This window comes from Octopus bimaculoides, chromosome 18, assembly GCF_046866305.1.
Source record: "Octopus bimaculoides isolate indiv1 chromosome 18, ASM4686630v1, whole genome shotgun sequence".
Taxonomy (NCBI): Eukaryota; Metazoa; Mollusca; class Cephalopoda; order Octopoda; family Octopodidae; genus Octopus; species Octopus bimaculoides.
Window position 1 is genome coordinate 31133524 of NC_142945.1, and position 19968 is coordinate 31153491.

The window sequence follows — 19968 nt, forward strand, 5'->3', positions numbered from 1 at the left end:
ACCTATTAGCACTATGGCTAGGGATTCTTTTCTTCAACCCATATATTGATAATAAAGGATGATGATCAGTCTGTAGTCAAAAACTTTTTTACGGCAAAAATAATCACTAGAACCTCTTTTTTTAATTTGACTGAAATCTTTTTCTGCTGATATCAGAGAAAAATGAGGCACGAACCACCACCTTCACATTTCATCTTTATATTTATGTAGCATTACTGTTCCAATACCATACTCAGAGGCATCTGAAACTACAACAATCTCTGCAGCAGGATCGAAGTGTGCTAATGACAAATCAGATGTTAATTTTTTTTTTTTTAATTCGTCAAATGCCTTCTGACAATTTTCAAACCAGTTCCACTTTTTTTTAATAGATTATGTAGTGGAACTCTTACCTTATAGTTTTGGTAATAATTTGCCAGTAAGAAAAAACTTGTATAGTTGCTATATTTTTCAGAGGGGGCATATTTTTTATTGCATCTGCCCTTGACAGATCTGATCAATTTCCATTTCTGTCAATGATTTGTCCTAAGGATTTTATTTTCAGTAAGAAAAATTCACACTTTTCTTCATTCAAGAGAAAGCCGTAATCCCAAAATTTTTCGAACACATATTTTACATGCTCTACGTGTTGGTCCCAGGATTCACTTTTAAAGGGTACTAGCAGTACAGCCCGGCGCTGCTCGGGATTAAGCTAGCATTATTAAGTGATCAAGTGCTTTATTTCAAACCAAAATAAGTAACATGGACATCAGATTTGAGCGAAATCCGTTGAAATTGGTTTGGCTGAAAATGGTTTGCTGGCAATTTGATTGGGAAATCCCATAAGGAATCAGTTTATTGGTTATTTCCACTCATTGACTGTTTTTTTTAAAGTTGCATTAGAGATCTGCATAGGAGAAGGTTGATCTGAAGGTTTGCATTGGGGATGTGGATTGGAGTAACTTAAGAAAACTTACCAAACAGCCTTAACCAAAAAATAAGGGGCCTGTCCCTTCTAGGTTAACTATAACCCTAACCCTAAACCTGACCCTAAAACCGTAACCCTAACACCAACCCTAATCGTAATCCTAACACTAACCTTAACCCTAACCCTAATCCTAACCGTAAAACTCTAACCCTAACCGTAAAACCCTAACCGTAACACCCTAGTGGAAATCGTGTGGTTGTTAATCTGAAACATTACAAAACCCATTTTGTGGTCCGAAAAACGGGTTGGGGGGCGGTGACTGACAAATTGTTACATACGTTTTTGTTTCATAGTTGTGAAATATAAACAAAACTCTTTCGCTCCCAAAGTTGTATATGTGCGTGTGTGTGAGAGTGAGAGCGGGGAGAAAGATGAACGATTTAAAACAAATAAATGATTTAAAATAAATATATTTGAATTGTTGTGTGAGAAAGTATATATAATCTCATTATAGAATATAGTGTCTTTCAAAAACATCGTATATTTTAAACTATATCTCATGTTTAAGAAAAAAAAATGCCTTTTACATTTTACACTTACTCTGTCTTCCTTAACTACATTTTCATTCCTAATATGCTTTCTGCCTCCCTCTTCCACTTTTTCGCTCTTTTGTTTTTTTCTATTTTTTTTGTTAGACGCTAGCAAAGTAAACTCTGTCTTGCTTACAAAAATTTGCTTTGATTTCTGTCTGCCTTACCCACTTTTAAAATTTTTTTTTTTGGACGCTAGCAAACACTGTATCTCCCCCCCCCCCCCTGTCACAAACACACTCTTTCTTTCTTTCTCTCTCTCTCTGTGTCTGTCTGTCTGTCTTTCTCTCTCTCTCTCTCTCCTTCACGCGCGTATGCACAGATTTGACTTTGCCATGTCAACAAACTTCAAAATTGGTAAAAGTTTATCGATTTTTACAGCTATACGCGGGTGCCTCTGAGAGAAATATTTGGCGAAAATGCAACATAATGTCATGACACATCACCTCCTAAAATTGGAGCGACATGCGTGCTAATTTGTGGACGTGCATAAACTACATTCACGCACACACACACACATCCTCTCTTTTATATATATAGATATCATCCAGATATAGAATTGTGAATTCACAATCTGCTAACATTGCATCCATAGTCTGTTGAAAAATCTCCAGTGCGACTTTCAAGCCAAAGGGTAATCTGTTGTATTTTCACAGTCCTTTATGTGTGTTAATTGTTAGGTATTTAGAGCATCCATCGTCTACTCTAATTTGTAGGTTCGCATCAGAGAGATCCAATTTAGAAAATATCTTGCTACTGTTTAATTTCGCAAATATATCCTCCAGAGGTGGCGGATAGTGGCATGTTTAAAGACATTTGTTTAAACTAGTGGAAAAATCAGTATACACATTAATTTTATTATTCTTTTAAGTAAAAGTTTCTTTCAATCTAGGTCACCTGATTTTTTCCCCACGTATCTGTGTTAATTATCAAGATATCGCTGACCATATCCAATTGTGATTTTATGTTTGTGTTATTAATTTTTACGTACACAAATTTCCTTTGAGGCTCTCTCTCCTTACTCTTTTACTTGTTTCAGTCATTTGGCTGCGGCCATGCTGGAGCACCGCCTTTAGTCGAGCAAATCGACCCCAGGACTTATTCTTTGTAAGCCTAGTACTTATTCTATCGGTCTCTTTTTGCCAAACCGCTAAGTTACGGGGACATAAACACACCGGCATCGGTTGTCACGCGATGGTGGGGGGGGGGGGGACAAACACAGACACACAAACACACATACATATATATACGACAGGCTTCTGTCAGTTTCTGTCTACCAAATCCACTCACAAGGCTTTGGTCGACCCGAGGCTATAGTAGAAGACACTTGCCCAAGGTGCCACGCAGTGGGACTGAACCCAGAACCATGTGGTTGGTAAGCAAGCTACTTACCACACAGCCACTCCATTCATATTTCTTGTCACCAATACCCTGCTTATGTGATTTTTTTCTGTTGAACCGTTTTTAAAGTTTTGTTTTACAGTGATTTTTTATGACCTATCTTACGACATTTGAAGCATTTTATATTTTTAAATGGACAGTTACTTTTAAAATGTAGATCACCACACCCATAACATGGTTTCAGTCTTGACCTTTTTTTCTCTTTTTTCATATCTGTTACCGGTTGACACGCATGAATATGAAAGCAATCATATTTTTCAATTTTATCTGCATCATATCTTAGATTTATAATCCTCTGGCATTCTTCTGCTACTGCCTGTAGAGTTAATTTTTGGTCCTGTTCTAATTTTTTTAACATCCGGGAGTGTATATCTACCTCTTTGGTTCCAGTTAGCCCTTCTACAAAAATTAGAGATTTGAACATGTCAGGGGTTAGTTCATTTAATTTGAATTTTTCACACATAAGTGACGAAATCTTCATCATCCTTTTTGACCAAATTTAAACATTGCCATCAAGGAAACTTCTTTCACTGAAAATTTTCAATAAAATATTGTTTCATTGAAACAAATCTCACCTGGTTTCTTTGGCAGAATATAATTACTTCATTTTTCATGTTCGGCATACTTTTTTCTCGTTAGACCAATTTTTACAATCTTCTTAGAAGATTTCTTCATATCTTCAAAAATATGCAGAGAAGGTAATCCCTTCTTCTGGATTATAACTGAATTCTTCAATTTTGCTATGCTGTCTGGCGAATATGAAACTCAAGTAGTTTCAAGCTTCTTCAACATTAATACCAGCAACTATTAGTTTTGTTATAGTTACTGTTGTTGTTGTTCACAGCTGTTTCTGGGATGTCCCAAGTGATAGGCTAGCATGTCAGTCCTCAGAGACAAGGTAAGTATGCATGAAAGTTCTAAACAGGGAAATTCACAGTTTATAAGCAATAATATAGAAGAATAAAGAGTAAAGTAGATAGAAGAATACAGACAGGAGAATGAAGTTCACAGTTTATCTTTTTCCAGAAGGTATGGAGGTTGACCTGTACTTCAATGAAGGTTTAGGTCCTTAGGTGTAGTCTCAGGTAAATCCAGACAGTATTTTGAATGATGTGTTCATGTTGAAGTGATTAGCTAGTATATATATATATATATACTAGCAGAGGCACCCAGCGTTGCTTGGGAATGAAATTGTTGCTTATATACTTGAAGAAAAAAAGGCAAAATATGCTGTATAGAAATTTGAGGACATTCTGTAGATGGACTCTCAGATGAATGATGGCTGGGTGCCTCTCATGAATGGCGAAAATTGAAGATGTGCCAAAAAGCCTCATTGGTACTTGGAAACTTTTACGAAAATTAAAATGGGGATTAAATGAAAGAAATGATTTACGTGAATATCCTCACAAGAGTAATTGAAATAAATGGCGATTGTGGAACACCCGCGCGCGCGCGCGCATACACACGTGTGTCTTTGTAAATATGTTTGTATACATTTATGTATGTGTGTGTTTGTAAGAGCCAGAGTGTGAGTGAGAGAGAGAGGTTTGTTGTCATGTACACGTACATGCATAAATATACATACATCTTTGGATGTATGCATATGACAACACAGCCCTTGACTCACTCACACTCTGTCTCTTACAAACACGCACGCGCGCGCATACACGTGTCTTTGTAAATATGTTTGTATACATTTATGTATGTGTGTGTTTGTAAGAGACAGAGTGTGAGTGAGTGAAGGGGTGTGTGTGTGAGTGTGTATGTGTGTGAGACAGAGTGAGAGAGTGGTGTGTATGTAGTATTTACTCTCTCTCTCTCATACACACGAACACACACAAAATAGAGAGTGAAGCTTTTTTGCCGCTGTTACGTCAATACCGGAAGTCGACATTGAGGAACCTTTTTAAAGAAGTGAATCTTAAATATAAAGCAATATTTTTTATTTTTAATTAAAAAAATCAAATGAAGAGCCTAAGATTTATCCGAGGTCAAATTATTCTCGCATCACAAGTATGGAAGCATTTGGTGAAGTCGATTTCACATGATTACATATACATCTCTGTTTTATATATAGTATAGATATAGATATATATTACAGTTCTATATTTAAGAGATGAGGAATTATTTACATTATTTACATTTGACGGATATTCGTCCTCATCTTGTTTGTTGTTAACACAACGTTTTGGCTGATATACCCTCCAGCCTTCGTCAGGTGTCTTGGGGAAATTTTGAACCTGGGTTCTCATTCCTATCGATGTTACTATTATTATTATTATTATATTATTATTATTATATTATTATTATTATTATTAATCAGGTCGCTGCCGTGAATCGAACTCGGAACCTTGGGGTTAGTAGCCCGCGCTCTTAACCACTACGCCATATGGATGAAAATAAGCAATTTAATTTAGACTGGTTAATTCTCTCTCTCTCTCTGAATCACCACTTCCACCATTTCCTCTTCGACTCGCGCGCGAACCCCAAACATATAACCAGCTCGCTTTCCAACTCCACCACAATTTCAAACTGGAATCTCTATGCTAATAGAACCCACGACAAAGCTCCATTAGCCCGCGACAAAGCTCACCAAGACATGAACAATAGCTAAGTCATTCCTATTTTTCATATATTATCCCTTCTGATGCGCTCCCCTTCCACCACCCCACTTCGTTTTCTCTAACTACACATTTGTCTTGAATTCATGATTATTTATGTATTTTTTCTCTATCTCACGCGATCTATCGTCTTCGCCTCTACTTGTTGAAGTTTGCTCCTTAGCCCAAACCTGACTGAAATTTGTCTCTAACCCCCTTTAAAAATTACAATTTTTAACTCTCATTTCTGTTACCGATTCAAACATTTAATCTCACGTTTAAACACTGCTGTGTGTTTCTTTCAACTTTTTTCTTAAAACCTAACGAATTTGACCAGCATGTTGTACTGCTGCCTCTCCCTCTCCCTCCCTATTGTATTCTATCTCTCTCTCTCTCTGAATCACCACTTCCACCATTTCGTCTTCGACTCGCGCGCGAACCCCAAACATATAACCAGCTCGCTTTCCAACTCCACCACAATTTCGTACTGGAATCTCTATGCTAATAGAACCCACGACGAAGCTCCATTAGCCCGCGGTACGCCCGCGGTACGCCCGCGGTACGCCCGCGGTACGCCCGCCCTCCACCCCCTCCACCCTCCCACCCCCTCCACCAGCACCGGAAGTCTTTTTAGATCATCTTCCGCGAACACTGCCTGTGACCTTATACCCCACTCTTATCGATCTTATAGCGCATAAAGATTGGGTAGTATATGAAGATTGTAGGTATTGTTTTTGTTTATGAACTCTGCCAAATGCAAGCTTTCTTTTCAGGTTCACGACACTGCTTACCCCCATCCCAGGGTCACACAGGCCCACTCCCCTGACACCCACTCCTCCCACACTGTCAGGATTGGCACTCTCAACGTCGGCACGCTGAAAGGTAGGTCTGGTGAGATTGTTGAGATGCTTGAACGGCGACGCGTAGATCTGTGCTGCATCCAAGAAGTAAGATGGAGAGGAGGCTCTGCAAGGTTCCTCACAGGCAAAGAACACAGGTACAAGTTTTTCTGGGCAGGGAACACTGACGGAGTCGGGGGCGTAGGAATACTTCTAGCAGAGAAATGGGTTGATAAGGTAATCGAGGTAGTTAGAGTATGTGACAGAGTACTTAAGATTAGACTAGTGCTTCATCATAGGCTAGCTACTGTCATCTCAGCCTATGCACCTCAACCGGGGCTCCCGGTTGGGCTGAAAGACCAATTCTATGACACCCTCTTGCAAACTACCTCGTCGACAAGAGACAGAGACCTTCTCTTTGTGGCTGGTGACTTCAATGGTCATGTCGGACTTCGTGCTGGAGGCTTCCATGGCATACATGGAGGCTATGGCTTCGGTTCCCGCAACGAGGAGGGAACCAGACTGCTGGAGTTCTGTGATGCAACCGATCTTATGGTTTGCAATACCAACTTCAGGAAACCTGCCTGTCACCTAGTCACCTACCAATCCGGCAGACACTCTAGCCAAATCGACTACATCCTCGCCAGAACTAGAGAAAGAGGGAGGCTTATAAATGCCAAAACCCTCCCTGGCAAAGAATGTACACCCCAACACAGATTAGTAGTTAGCAACTTCGAGATCAAGGCAATATGGGTGCCCAGAAGTAGACCGGCCTGGGGGAGAAGGGTATGGAAACTTAAAGACCCTGCAAATGGACAGAGATTTAGAGACAAGTTACTTGAAGCATTTGACGAAATAGAAGGGGATATAGCATCATACAACGTGGAAGACAATTGGAGATTTCTGCGGGACAACCTGTTGAGAGCCACAGACCAGATCTGTGGCTGGTGTAAAGTCCCCTCTCGACCCAGAGTAACGTGGTGGTGGAACAAGGATGTAGACGGGACTATTAGACAAAAGAAACAGGCTTGGAAGGACTGGAAGAACGGTGGTAGCAGGGAATTGTACCAATCTGCCAGAAGGGAAGCTAGGCGACAGGTTTATTTAGCCAGAGGGGAAGCAGATAAGAAAACATTTGCCAATGTTCTGCGCCGTGAGGACCAAAGACTCGAGGTATTTCGTGTTGCAAGACAGTGTAGGAGAGAGAATAGTGATGTAGGAGAGAAATGTGTGCGCATGGATGATGGTACGCTTGCACTAAATGAGGCTTCAAAGAAAGAGGTCTGGAGATGCCACTACGATAGATTGCTTAATATAGAGAATGAATGGGAGAAAGAGAGCCTGCCGTATGTCGACCCAACAGAGGGACCAGCTATCCGAGTTGACAATACCAGGGTAGATAAAGCAATCAGGAGTATGAAGACAGGGAAAGCCCCCGGCGCATCAGGAATCACTGCAGAGATGCTCAAAATATCTGGCAGTGTTGGCTACAGCCTAGTCACCCGTATTACGAACCAGGTGATACACGAAGGAGTCATACCCAATGACTGGTGTAGCAGCACCATAGTAAACTGCTACAAAGGTAAAGGTGACGCTTTAGATACTAATAATTACAGAGGCATCAAGCTGTTAGATCAGGTTATGAAAGTTACAGAGAGGGTCATAGCCCAACTAATTAGGGAGCGAATCAATTTAGATGAGATGCAGTTTGGGTTCGTGCCAGGTAAAAGCACCACTGATGCCATATTTCTAGTGAGACAGCTGCAGGAGAAATATCTAGCCAAGGATAAACCTCTGTACCTGGCCTTCGTTGACATGGAGAAAGCCTTTGACAGGGTCCCCCGATCCCTTATCTGGTGGTCAATGAGGAAACTTGGGATAGAAGAATGGTTAGTAAGAGCTGTGCGAGCCATGTACAGAGATGCTGTCAGTAAGGTGAGGGTTGGAAATGAGTACAGTAATGAATTCCGGGTAGAGGTAGGGGTCCACCAAAGTTCCGTCCTCAGCCCCCTCCTATTTATCATAGTCCTCCAAGCGATCACAGAGGAATTCAAGACAGGTTGCCCCTGGGAGCTCCTCTATGCTGATGACCTTGCACTAATTGCGCAGTCACTATCAGAACTAGAGGAGAAGTTTAAGGTGTGGAAGCAAGGACTAGAATCGAAGGGCCTTAGAGTCAACCTAGCAAAAACCAAAATCCTAATAAGTAGGAAGGTAGATAAAACACAAACCCCTTCAGGTAGATGGCCCTGCTCAGTATGCAGTAAAGGAGTAGGTAGTAACTCTATAAGATGTACCCGGTGCAAGCTATAGACACACAAGAGGTGCAGCAATATCAAAGGCAGATTAACTACGAAGTTAGTTTTTGTATGTGGCAGATGTTCAGGTGCAATAAACACTGTAAACAAACAGGAAACAACTTCTATCTCATTCCAGGGTGAAAAACTAGAGGTAGTCGATAGCGTCCGCTATCTGGGTGACCAAGTTAGTAGTGGGGGTGGGTGCGCTGAAAGTGTAACTGCTAGAATAAGAATAGCCTGGGCAAAGTTTAGAGCGCTCTGACCTCTGCTGGCGACAAAGGGACTCTCACTCAGAGTAAAAGGCAGACTGTATGACGCATGTGTACGAACAGCCATGCTACATGGCAGTGAAACATGGGCTGTGACTGCTGAGGACATGCGTAAGCTCGCAAGGAATGAAGCCAGTATGCTCCGCTGGATGTGTAATGTAAATGTGCATACCCATCAGAGTGTAAGTATCTTGAGAGAAAAGCTGAACATAAGAAGCATCAGTTGTGGTGTGCAAGAGAGACGATTGCGCTGGTTTGGACATGTGGTGAGAATGAATGAGGATAGCTGCGTGAAAAAGTGCCACTCCCTAACAGCTGAGGGAACCCGTGGAAGAGGTAGGCCCAGGAAGACCTGGGCTGAGGTGGTGAGGCAAGACCTTCGAACATTGGGCCTCACCGAGGCGATGACTACTGACCGAGACCTTTGGAAATATGCTGTGCGTGAGAAGACCCGGCAAGCCAAGTGAGATCGTTGCCAGGGCCCCTGGACTGGCTCTTGTGCAGGTGGCACATAAGATGTACCATCCTGAGCGTGACCGTTGCCAGTACCGCCTGACTGGCCTTGTAGGGTTTTCGAGCGAGATCGTTGCCAGTGCCCCTGGACTGGCTCTTGTGCGGGTGCCACATAAAAGACACCATTTCGAGCGTGGCCGTTTTCGTGCGGGTGACACGTAAAAGCACCCACTAGACTCTCTGAGTGGTTGGCGTTAGGAAGGGCATCCAGCTGTAGAAACTCTGCCAAATTAGATTGGAGCCTGGTGTAGCCATCCGGTTGCACCAGTCCTCAGTCAAATCGTCCAACCCATGCTAGCATGGAAAGCGGACGTTAAACGATGATGATGATGATGATGATCAATACCATACGATAAAGGTAAGGAATTTTGCCCGTTATGTAATATGGAACTGTTCTTCATTTTGTTCTCGAAGAATAAACTGGTTAATACGATTATTGAAAGAGCATATAGATGTAAACATTGGCAAAGATATACATTTAGTTCATATAAGTAACTCCTACAACTTTATATAACTGGTTCAACTTACCTATTTATTTATTTATTTATTTACATACTACAAGCTATACAAGTTAATTATACCATTATATGTTATCTGAACACTTTCTATCTTTTGAATCCAAATTAGGACATCCAGCACTTCTATATAACATGAACTTAAACATTACTTTCAATATAACATAACATCAACATTACTTTCAACAATGATCAATACGATGGATCTCCACAACTTTATACTTTTGATTTCATTGCTCCTTCTTACATCCATCTCCCTTCAAAAAAATACATAAATATATTTTTTTCCCAACATTATTACGTATAACATACTGTTCTACACAAAATAGAACCCTTTACTTTATTTTATTCATAAGTATATCCTTGCATCAACACCTATTGAGTGTGGATATCGAAGTAAATTTTAGTACAAATATTAACTTAGTTCAAACAAGTAATTTTTTAACTCCATTAATTCTTTTACTTTCCCCTTCTAATTTCCATTTCATTTAATAACACACTCTCTCTCTCTTTAGATCAACAGAACATTTATCACCTTTATATATTGTTAAACACTTGATCTCTTACTAGTACACACAAGCATCATTTTCCTATATAAATAACATTACCATTACCTTTATTACCACACGTTTATCGTGTGTGTGTGTGTGTGTATGTATATATATATATATATATATATATATATATATATATATATGTCAATACTACAAGTATAAATACACGATTATTTCCCTTGTACATTTCCATTACACATAAAATACTTTTCTCTCAATTTTAATCTGGTTTAAAAATTATTCTATTCACTTTCCACTCCAGATTCTAATTTTCTTTTTCCTCCTTTTCTTCCCTCCTCGTCCAACGTACTGTCTCGTAGCGTTGCATTTTCCAATGGTTTTTTCAAATAAGCTATGTAGCATTCTTCTCTACTCGCAGTTGCCACATTCGGTAATATTGTCTTACGGTTAAGTTGATTTTTATGTATTTCCCTGGAGAGAAGATTACATCTTTTTCAACATCACTTATAACTTTGGAATGTACCAATTGTAATCTTCGAAACATATGTCGGAAACAAAAGAAATCATTTAACACATGCGTATAACGCCATTTATTTAATCTTATATTTAAATATATATATATATATATATATATATATATATATCCATGCTAGCAGGGAAGGTGGACATTAAACTATGATGATTATATATATATATATATATATATATATATATATATATATATATATATATGCAATACTTATACCTAACACAAGACAGCACATATTGCTATATAGTCATCAACATATACTTAAATATGTACATACAAACACATACATACACAAGTGTGTACATGGATGTCCCACAGGAATGTGTGATGATCAGTTGGAAAGGAAGTGTGACATCAGGTAATGAAGAACTACAGTCAGTGTGAAGTTGGAGGATGAAGAACTACATTACACAAAAAATCCAACTGTGTATGACTAATTCATCTCTGAGCAAGTTTGCTTGCTGGGCTGGTCCATGGTTTCCCAGCTGCTGACTTGGCTGTTGGAACCATGTTGGTGTCAGCAGGCCGTGTTTTGCAACAAATTTTTCTTCTCCTTTTCTTTTTTTTGTGTGTGTAGCGGGGGTTTGCTTTGTACTGCAACAATTGGAAGTTTCATCAATCATAGGTATGTAATGTCACAGTTATATTTTTTAATATAGTCTTCCTTGCAAGTGAATGATGGTTTAATCTACTCACTTCTGCTTATAGCTGTATTTTATTCTGGTCTTGTTATTGTTGTATGTGGTCATTGTTGTCATCATTGTTGATTTTCCCTCTATAATCAAAAGTACACAACACAGAGTGTTCTGAGTAAGACAGTCACTTACATAAACATCACTCACTCTCTGTCCCTTCCTTATTCATTTACACATTCTCTGCATTTCATTCCCGAGTGGCGAATATTTCTTCACAAACCTCCATGTTTTCCTTTCCAAGCAAAAACAGAGAATTTTGCAAAACAAAATTTAAGACTACAGAATTAACTCTATTCTTGTTAGGCTGAGAAGTAAAACATAAAGCCACCAGGTAGAATCCTATCTGCTCCTTCACAGAGGTAACCAAGATCAAGTGTGTCTAGGCTGTCATCATCATCATTATTTTTTAATGTCCACTTTTCCATGCTTTCTTTAAGTTTACGTCTTTGAAACTCACTCATGAGGCTGGGGCTGTAGTAGAAGGCACTTGCTTAAGGTACAATGCAAAAGGACTGAACCCAAAACAACATGGTGGGGAAGTAAGCTTCTCAACCACAAAAAATTAAAACACAGCTTACCATACTTAAGTTCAAATTCAGCAGCATATATATGTGCAATAGCAAATTTGCGAGCAATTGACCGAGCTTGGCGAAACAATGATTGACCATTATCAACATTTTCTTCACTGAAAATAGGAAAAATAAAATAAGAAAATACAAGAAGCAAAGATAACTAAATTGTTAGGATGAAAAAAATTCATTAGTCTCATATGCTCAAGTTTAGGTATAGGCTGGCAAAATATCTATATCAAAGAAAGGGTGACTGATACCTGTTTCTAACACTAATAACCTGTGAAGTAAGTACAAGGCATACTTTTGGGGAAAGCACAAGTAAAAGGACACAATACAATGCTATTAATTAGCTCACAAAAAATAATGTTTACCCAGAAAAATAGAATTTGGAAAACATACACCAAACACACATTTTGTTCTATATATGTTATTTTTTTTAGTCAGGCACATAAATTTTATGTCTTTATATATATGTGCATGCATATGTGTACACACATTATATATACATTATATATATATATATATATATATATATATATATATATATATAATAATAATAATATTAGGGACAAAATCCAAAATTACAGGTAAAAAACTCAATTAAAATCAATTTATAAAAAATTAAAATTAAATTGAGCCTTATAGATAAAGTATATATAAAATATATAGTTTTATTTTCGATAATTTCAATTGATTTTAATTGATTTTAATCGATTTAAATTTCTTTTCTATTTGAAAATTGGTTATGAAACACATGTAATCTTTTTATTATATTTATCTTATGATATTTACTTTACTTTATATTATACTCATTTATTGTGCTTTTAATTATTAATTTTTCTATATGTGATAGTGGATTTTCATCGATGAGTTCTTGAAAATTGGTTATTTTCCCTAAAACTATATATATATATATATATATATATATATATATATATATATATATATATATATACATATATATATATTATATATGATACAACATTAATGGTTACCCATATTTACTATCCATCTTTAATTTCCTTCCTTCTAAACGTTTATTTACTTAATTAGTCGAATATGAAAATTTACTCTTTACACAAATCCATTGGATTCTCTCCCTTTCTCCTTCCACTAACAAAAAAATTTTTTATTACCATTATTATTAATTTTAAGAATTTTCTGCAGTTCATTATGTCTTCTTTTAATTTAAACTTAGTATAGCGTTCATAGCCTCTCTCCCAAAACAGCTCCCTGTAAACTAGCGTTCTTGTTTCTAACGGTCATTTAAACTTAGCTACATAGTGTTATTCCTCGTACATAATCTTAGCATTCAGCACAAGTCTTGCATTTGTAACAAGGTCCCCTGAAGATAAAATTATATGTATAAACCAGCATCTCTTATTCCTTTGGAGTAGAGTGCATATAATTTTTGAAATCTGTGTAGGAGTTAAAGGGACTTATTGATTATATGCATTTTGCTCCATTTATTATTATTCTTAATTAATTATATATATATATTACGGAGATGTACTTGCATAGCAAGTGACCTGATCTGAGATAGTGTGCTAGAACGAAAACAATTGCAGCGTGGAAGGTGTTTATGAGCCATTTAAAATAACACACAAAATCCGTTAGATTCACTTCAACATTTAAATTCAATTTGTCAAAATATTTTCATCGCTTTGAGACCGCGACCTGTTCACTGACAAAATTCTGTGCTGCATCACTGCTGCAGAGATGCTGCACAGAATTTTGTCAGTGAACAGGTCGCGGTCTCAAAGCGACGAAAATATTTTGACAAATTGAATTTAAATGTTGAAGTGAATCTAACGGATTTTGTGTGTTATTTTAAATGGCTCATAAACACCTTCCATGCTGCAATTGTATATATATATATATATATATATATATATATATAGCCATAGCAGTCCTATATTATCTATAAAAAAAATGAAGTAGACTGACATATCAAATTTCGAACCCGTTGAAGGTACACGAGATACCGAAATATTGTTCAGCAAATTTAATTATGGAACTCTTCTTCTTTATTTACATATTCCCTCCAGAGGAGTCATAGCAGTCCTATATTATCTATAAAAAAAAATGAAGTAGACTGACATATCAAATTTCGAACCTGTTGAAGGTATGCGAGATACGGAAATATTGCTCAGCAAATTTAATTATGGGACTCGTCTTCTTTATTTATATATTCCTAACAGAGGAGTCATAGCAGTCCTATATTATCTATAAAAAAAATGAAGTAGACTGACATATCAAATTTCGAACCCGTTGAAGGTACGCGAGATACCGAAATATTGTTCAGCAAATTTAATTATGGAACTCTTCTTCTTTATTTACATATTCCCTCCAGAAGAGTCATAGCAGTCCTATATTATCTATTAAAAAAAATGAAGTAGACTGACATATCAAATTTTGAACCCGTTGAAGGTACGCGAGATACCAAAATATTGTTCAGCAAATTTAATTATGGAACTCTTCTTTTTTATTATTGTTATTATTATTAAGGAGATGGATATGCTATAATGATATTTTTATTACTATTAAAAAATAAGTAAATTAATAAATGAATGAATAAACAATTAAAAATATAAAATAATAGAAAAAACCTATGTGTATAGGTAGTGGGAGCAGTATGATAGACAAATTAAAAGAGATATTGATGTCAATCAAAAATTGATATTAAAGTTATGGTGTAGTGTGTACGATGCAGAGACTCTGCATTAACATATCTGGTTACAAAGGTGGGAAACAAAAATTACAAAGTTATAATTAACTAAAATATATTTGAGTATGATTATAAATCCAATGGATAAAAAAAAAACTACTAAAAGTGTTGAAAGAATAATAATAATAAGAGGACCATCAGGCAAGAAGGAAAAGTTGTAGGGATTGACCAAATGGGTAAATGGAGGTAACTGGAGGAGATTTATTACCTAAATTTAATAAAAATAAATACAAAGTGGGGTAATTGTACATACCACATGTTATGTGGCGGTTAACTAGTGAGTATGTTGGTAGGTAAAAAAAGTAACTAAAATTAATAAAAAGGATGAAATTAATGAAACAAGCTGAAAGTGTGTTTCCTCCAATGCTAGCATCTGTATGCTCTCTGTGTTATCTGGTTCACTAAATTATTCTTGGAGAACAGAATTACAGAGAGGACAAAAAACTTTACCCTTGTCGTAGGGTATTGAGGTAGCCAGTATTGACCATTCTAAAGAGAATTGCTTATTGCAGTCCTCAAGTTTCCAGATTAACTTACTAAGACCGGTACTATTATATTTATTCCTATCCCTAAAAGTTGAGTAATGGTTAGAGATTCTCCTAGAGACCTGCGAAGAAGAACAACCTATGTAATGCAAGACCTCTGTGCTAGCTGTTACCTTACATTGATAAACCACATTTTTGGTCTTAGCATTCACAATCATAAACTTGATTCTATTACAATTAGATTCCGAGATACTAATCTTATTGTTGTAAGAGGTATTGTTATATTTACTAATGTTGTGCTTATTACCTATATTTTTATCTAAATAACTATTGCTACCATAGGAGTGTGTTGTATTACTGGAGTAATTGTTATTATTGTTGTTATTATTATTATCATTACTATTATTATCATAATTGGTATGGCTGTCTTGATGTGAATCTAAAAGTCTAAAATTATGGGAAGAAATTCATCATCATCATCATCATCGTTTAACGTCTGCTTTCCATGCTAGCATGGGTGTCATATATTTTTTGTATTAGAAAACCCAAATCTAACCTTGTGTGTGTTGATGATTGGGTAATAGTGAGAACCCCTAGGAAAGTTCCTATTCACCGCGTCATGGAACTGCAAAACCAAATTAGATTTAATTTGTTTCCCAAATGGGACGATGAACCAGATGTTGTCATCAGATTTAGGTGCAGTATTGGTATTGCTAAAGAATTTAAGTTTTTTGTTTTTATTAAGGTGTTTAGAGTCGGTTAAGCCTCCTCTTTTATGTGAACGATTATAAGTAAGTACCTCTTTCTCAGTAAAGTGAGAAGAAGGGGAAGAAATAGAATTGAATTTATCCCTGCTAGTAGTACTAATATCTTGCTGTACAAATGTTGAAAGATCACTAAATGAATTGATGTATCTTACTTTGTCTTTGTAACCTGCCTTTAGTAAGGCTGAATTATAAAAGTCAGCCTCTTTATTGAAAATGTGGGAGTTAGAGGAAAGTTTAGACAGTCTAAGTGAAATACTGTTAACTAAATTACTGGTGATTGACCTTGGGTGGTTACTAAAAGGGCTTATGTACCTAAGCCTAAAGTTACATCTAGGAAGTTGGCTACGGAGACCTCATCCTCAAACACGATGCCAAAACCCATTCTCCGGAAGAATCTAGCTAATCTATTTTTAACCTTTTGGAGGTATAGCAGACAATCATCTCTGTATAGACATGTATAGGAATTAAAGGAATTTATTGATTATATGCGTTTTGCTCCATTTATTATTATTCTTTTATATCAACTCAAAATTCATCACTTTAACATGGAATTTCTACCCCTTAACCAGGTACAATATACCAGTTTCTGTGAGATTTTTGCTACCCTGGTAACTATTAACATATTTGCATTATCAAAGTTTTTCAACCAAGATAATATTAATATATACATAAATAAAAATATTGTTAGTCTGTACTATATGGTATTTTGTTTATTCTATTACAATTGTTTCTGAAAACAACAACAATGGTTTTTAAATTTTGGCATGAAGCCAGTCAATAATGGTCTTTCAATTTTGGCATGAAGCCAGTCACTTCAGGGAAGGGGACAAATTGATTACAAGTACATGTGTGTGTGTGTTTAGGCACATAACTGTATGTGCATATGTGAGAGTGAGTGTATTTGTGTATAAGTGTGAGTTTATGCACATGTATATGTGTGTGTGTGTGTGTATACATTGAAGCGTTGTAAATGTATCGACTGCTTTTTCCAGTAGACATTGGTGCTTTGTTGTACCACTACTCTATATATATATATATATATATATATATATATAGAAGGGCCCTACACATAGCAGTGATGCAGCACTTAGACAAATTACTGAAGCTACACACATAATAGAAGGGAAACCTAGCCTGAATAGGAAACTAGAATGGAACACTAACATACGCCACTAACAAACCACAGCATGTGACAACATGTTACCCATAAACCAATAATAGGAACAAAGTATAATACAATACATAGATAAACAAATGGAATTAAATACTACATACGTTAACAAAATTTAATTAAACACATAAAAAAAAAAATTAAAAAAACACACACACACACACATGAACATATAAATAAATAAAAACTAATACAAACGAACACGTATTAACAGAGAATATAGGTGATACAGACACTCCCCATACACACATGCACTTACAAAAGACACAGACACATTGAAGGACACGCATGCGTAGACACATACAATAGGAATACAAAATACAAAATGGCTGATAGTTAGCAAGGTGAGACACACATAAGAAAGAAGGAAACAAAGGACCACTGATGAGGTCACAGAAGTGTGACGAAAGAACTCTGGCCGAAATAAGATTAAGATTAAGATTAATGTAATATAAAGCTGAAAAAAAAAAAAATTAACACCAAATATACAGTGCGTGTGTTTTTATTGGCTAAACTGGCAATATGACCATCCCCAAGTACAACAACAAAATATATATATATATATATATATATATATATATATATATATATATATATACAAATAGGTGTCTATGTATGTTTATGTGTGTGAGTGTATTCTTATCTGCTTCAACTAAGCCCTTGACAACATACCTCTGTAACTAGCCATGACCAGCAAATGCCATGCCAACCCCTTTCCTCATCTACTACTTTAGGCTTTTATTTTATTGTGTTTTATAGCTCTCAATACATACCACACTCAATATTCTCTTATGTCTATCATTCCTGTATCACTGTATTTCTTGCACATATAGTGCATATACTTTCGCAAACATTCTTTCACTTGTTTCAGTCATTTAACTGCAGCCATTAGTCAAACAAATCGACCTCAGGGCTTATTCTTTATAAACCTAGTACTTATTTTGTTGGTCTCTTTTGCCGAACTACTAAGTTACTGGGATGTAAACATACCAGCATCAATTGTCAAGTGAACAAATAGACACACATACACAAATGCGTACACACACACACACACACATACGATGGGCTTCTTTTCGTTTTCCACTCACAAGCCCTAGGCTATAGTAGAAGACATTTGCCCAAGGTGTCACACAATGGGAGTGAACCCAGGACCATGTTGTTGGGAAGCAAGTTGTGTGTATGTGTGCGTGTATAAATATAATCATCATCATCATCATGTCATCCACAGACAAAACTATAGCATCCTTCACTCTCAGCTTCCAACTGTCTTAGTCCCTTGTCAAGATTTTGATTTCAGAACCAGAGTTAATATCAATATCCACTCTGAGCATTTTTGGAAAGATCTTCATCACTTCTCCTCTGCATAATTTATCTCCAGATGATGACCAAAATAAAGGTTAGAAACAGGTCATTCTCCTGTTCTGTGGCAATGGCCAGCAAAGTGTAATCTCTGCTGAATAGCGTCTGACAATTGTGGCATGTCTTGGTATAGCTCTCTGTTAGTTATATGATCTCTCTCCAGCTGATGTTAAAAATTCTTCTCAAAAGCTACTTTTATTTCTAGGTTTCATGTTATAGTCTAAATTTCTGAGGTGTATAACAGAATACTTTCTATACATGCCCTGAAAAATCTATGTTTCAGCTTTCTGTCCATGTTAGACTTCTATATTTTGTTTATACCAGTCCTTTCTTTACATTAAAATAATACTTGCTTTCTGGAATATAGCTGCATAAATATTTAAATTGCTCTACCCATTTAATGATTTGACCAGTTAAAGATTTTATTTGATAGTCACCTGTTACAATTTCTATTTTGCAAGCATTAAAATGTAAACCAACTAGATTTGTTGCATGTTCAACACAATAAAACAAATTTTCAGTTAAATGCAATATGATGTCATCAGCATAAGCCAAATTGTTTAATTGTATCTCTGGATACCATGTCCCCTTCCTAGGTTCTATAACAATTCCACAATCACTATCAGACATTTTAAATGCTTCTTTCAATGAATACGCCAAAACAATAATGAAAAAAATTGTATCACCTTGAAATACACCAGCTAAAATACTGAAAAGAGATTTCGCCATCTGGACTTCTGTTTCGGAGATTAGTTTAATTGCATTTACTTTTAAAGGTGGTATGCCATATTTTTCAAGAATTTAGAATATTCTTTCTCTATGTATAAAATCAAATGCTCCAGTCTTCGAAACATTTTAACACTGAAGAGAAGTATTGAATGTTTGCAAGACAAAAATTTTCAATTAGCTAGTTATTAATTTTTTGCACATACATATAAATATATATATATATACAGGTATACTGAGAATGATTTTGATCAATTCAACCCACCAATAGAGATATTCTAGCAGGACTATGGTTCAATAACTGATTCAAAAGAATATAGAAATTTCATCAGTGAAGTCTGATTGTATTTCTGTGCTTATATATGCAGGTAATTATATCAGTTGCCTAAGCATGCAAGTCTTCCCTATCCATACCACCAATGCTGCCCAAAGGAAAGGCTATTTCTTCAGGGTCAGTACATACAGGTGCCAGTATCTTCACTGGCAT

At 36.4% G+C, this 19968-nt stretch overlaps 1 protein-coding gene across 6 annotated transcripts in view; it reads right to left on the reverse strand.

Annotated features, from left to right (window-relative positions):
- The window catches only part of LOC106875756 (dual specificity protein kinase Ttk), a 288324-nt gene that overhangs the window by 198717 nt on the left and 69639 nt on the right, over window positions 1-19968 (reverse strand). For all 6 annotated transcript variants that reach the window (XR_016244973.1, XR_016244972.1, XM_052974191.2 and 3 more), the window contains exon 5: window positions 12252-12358. Coding sequence is in view for 4 of the 6 variants with exons in the window: in XM_052974191.2 (XP_052830151.1) it covers window positions 12252-12358 (107 nt within the window). In the remaining 2 variants the exon portion in view is untranslated. The remainder of the gene's footprint in view (window positions 1-12251; window positions 12359-19968) is intronic.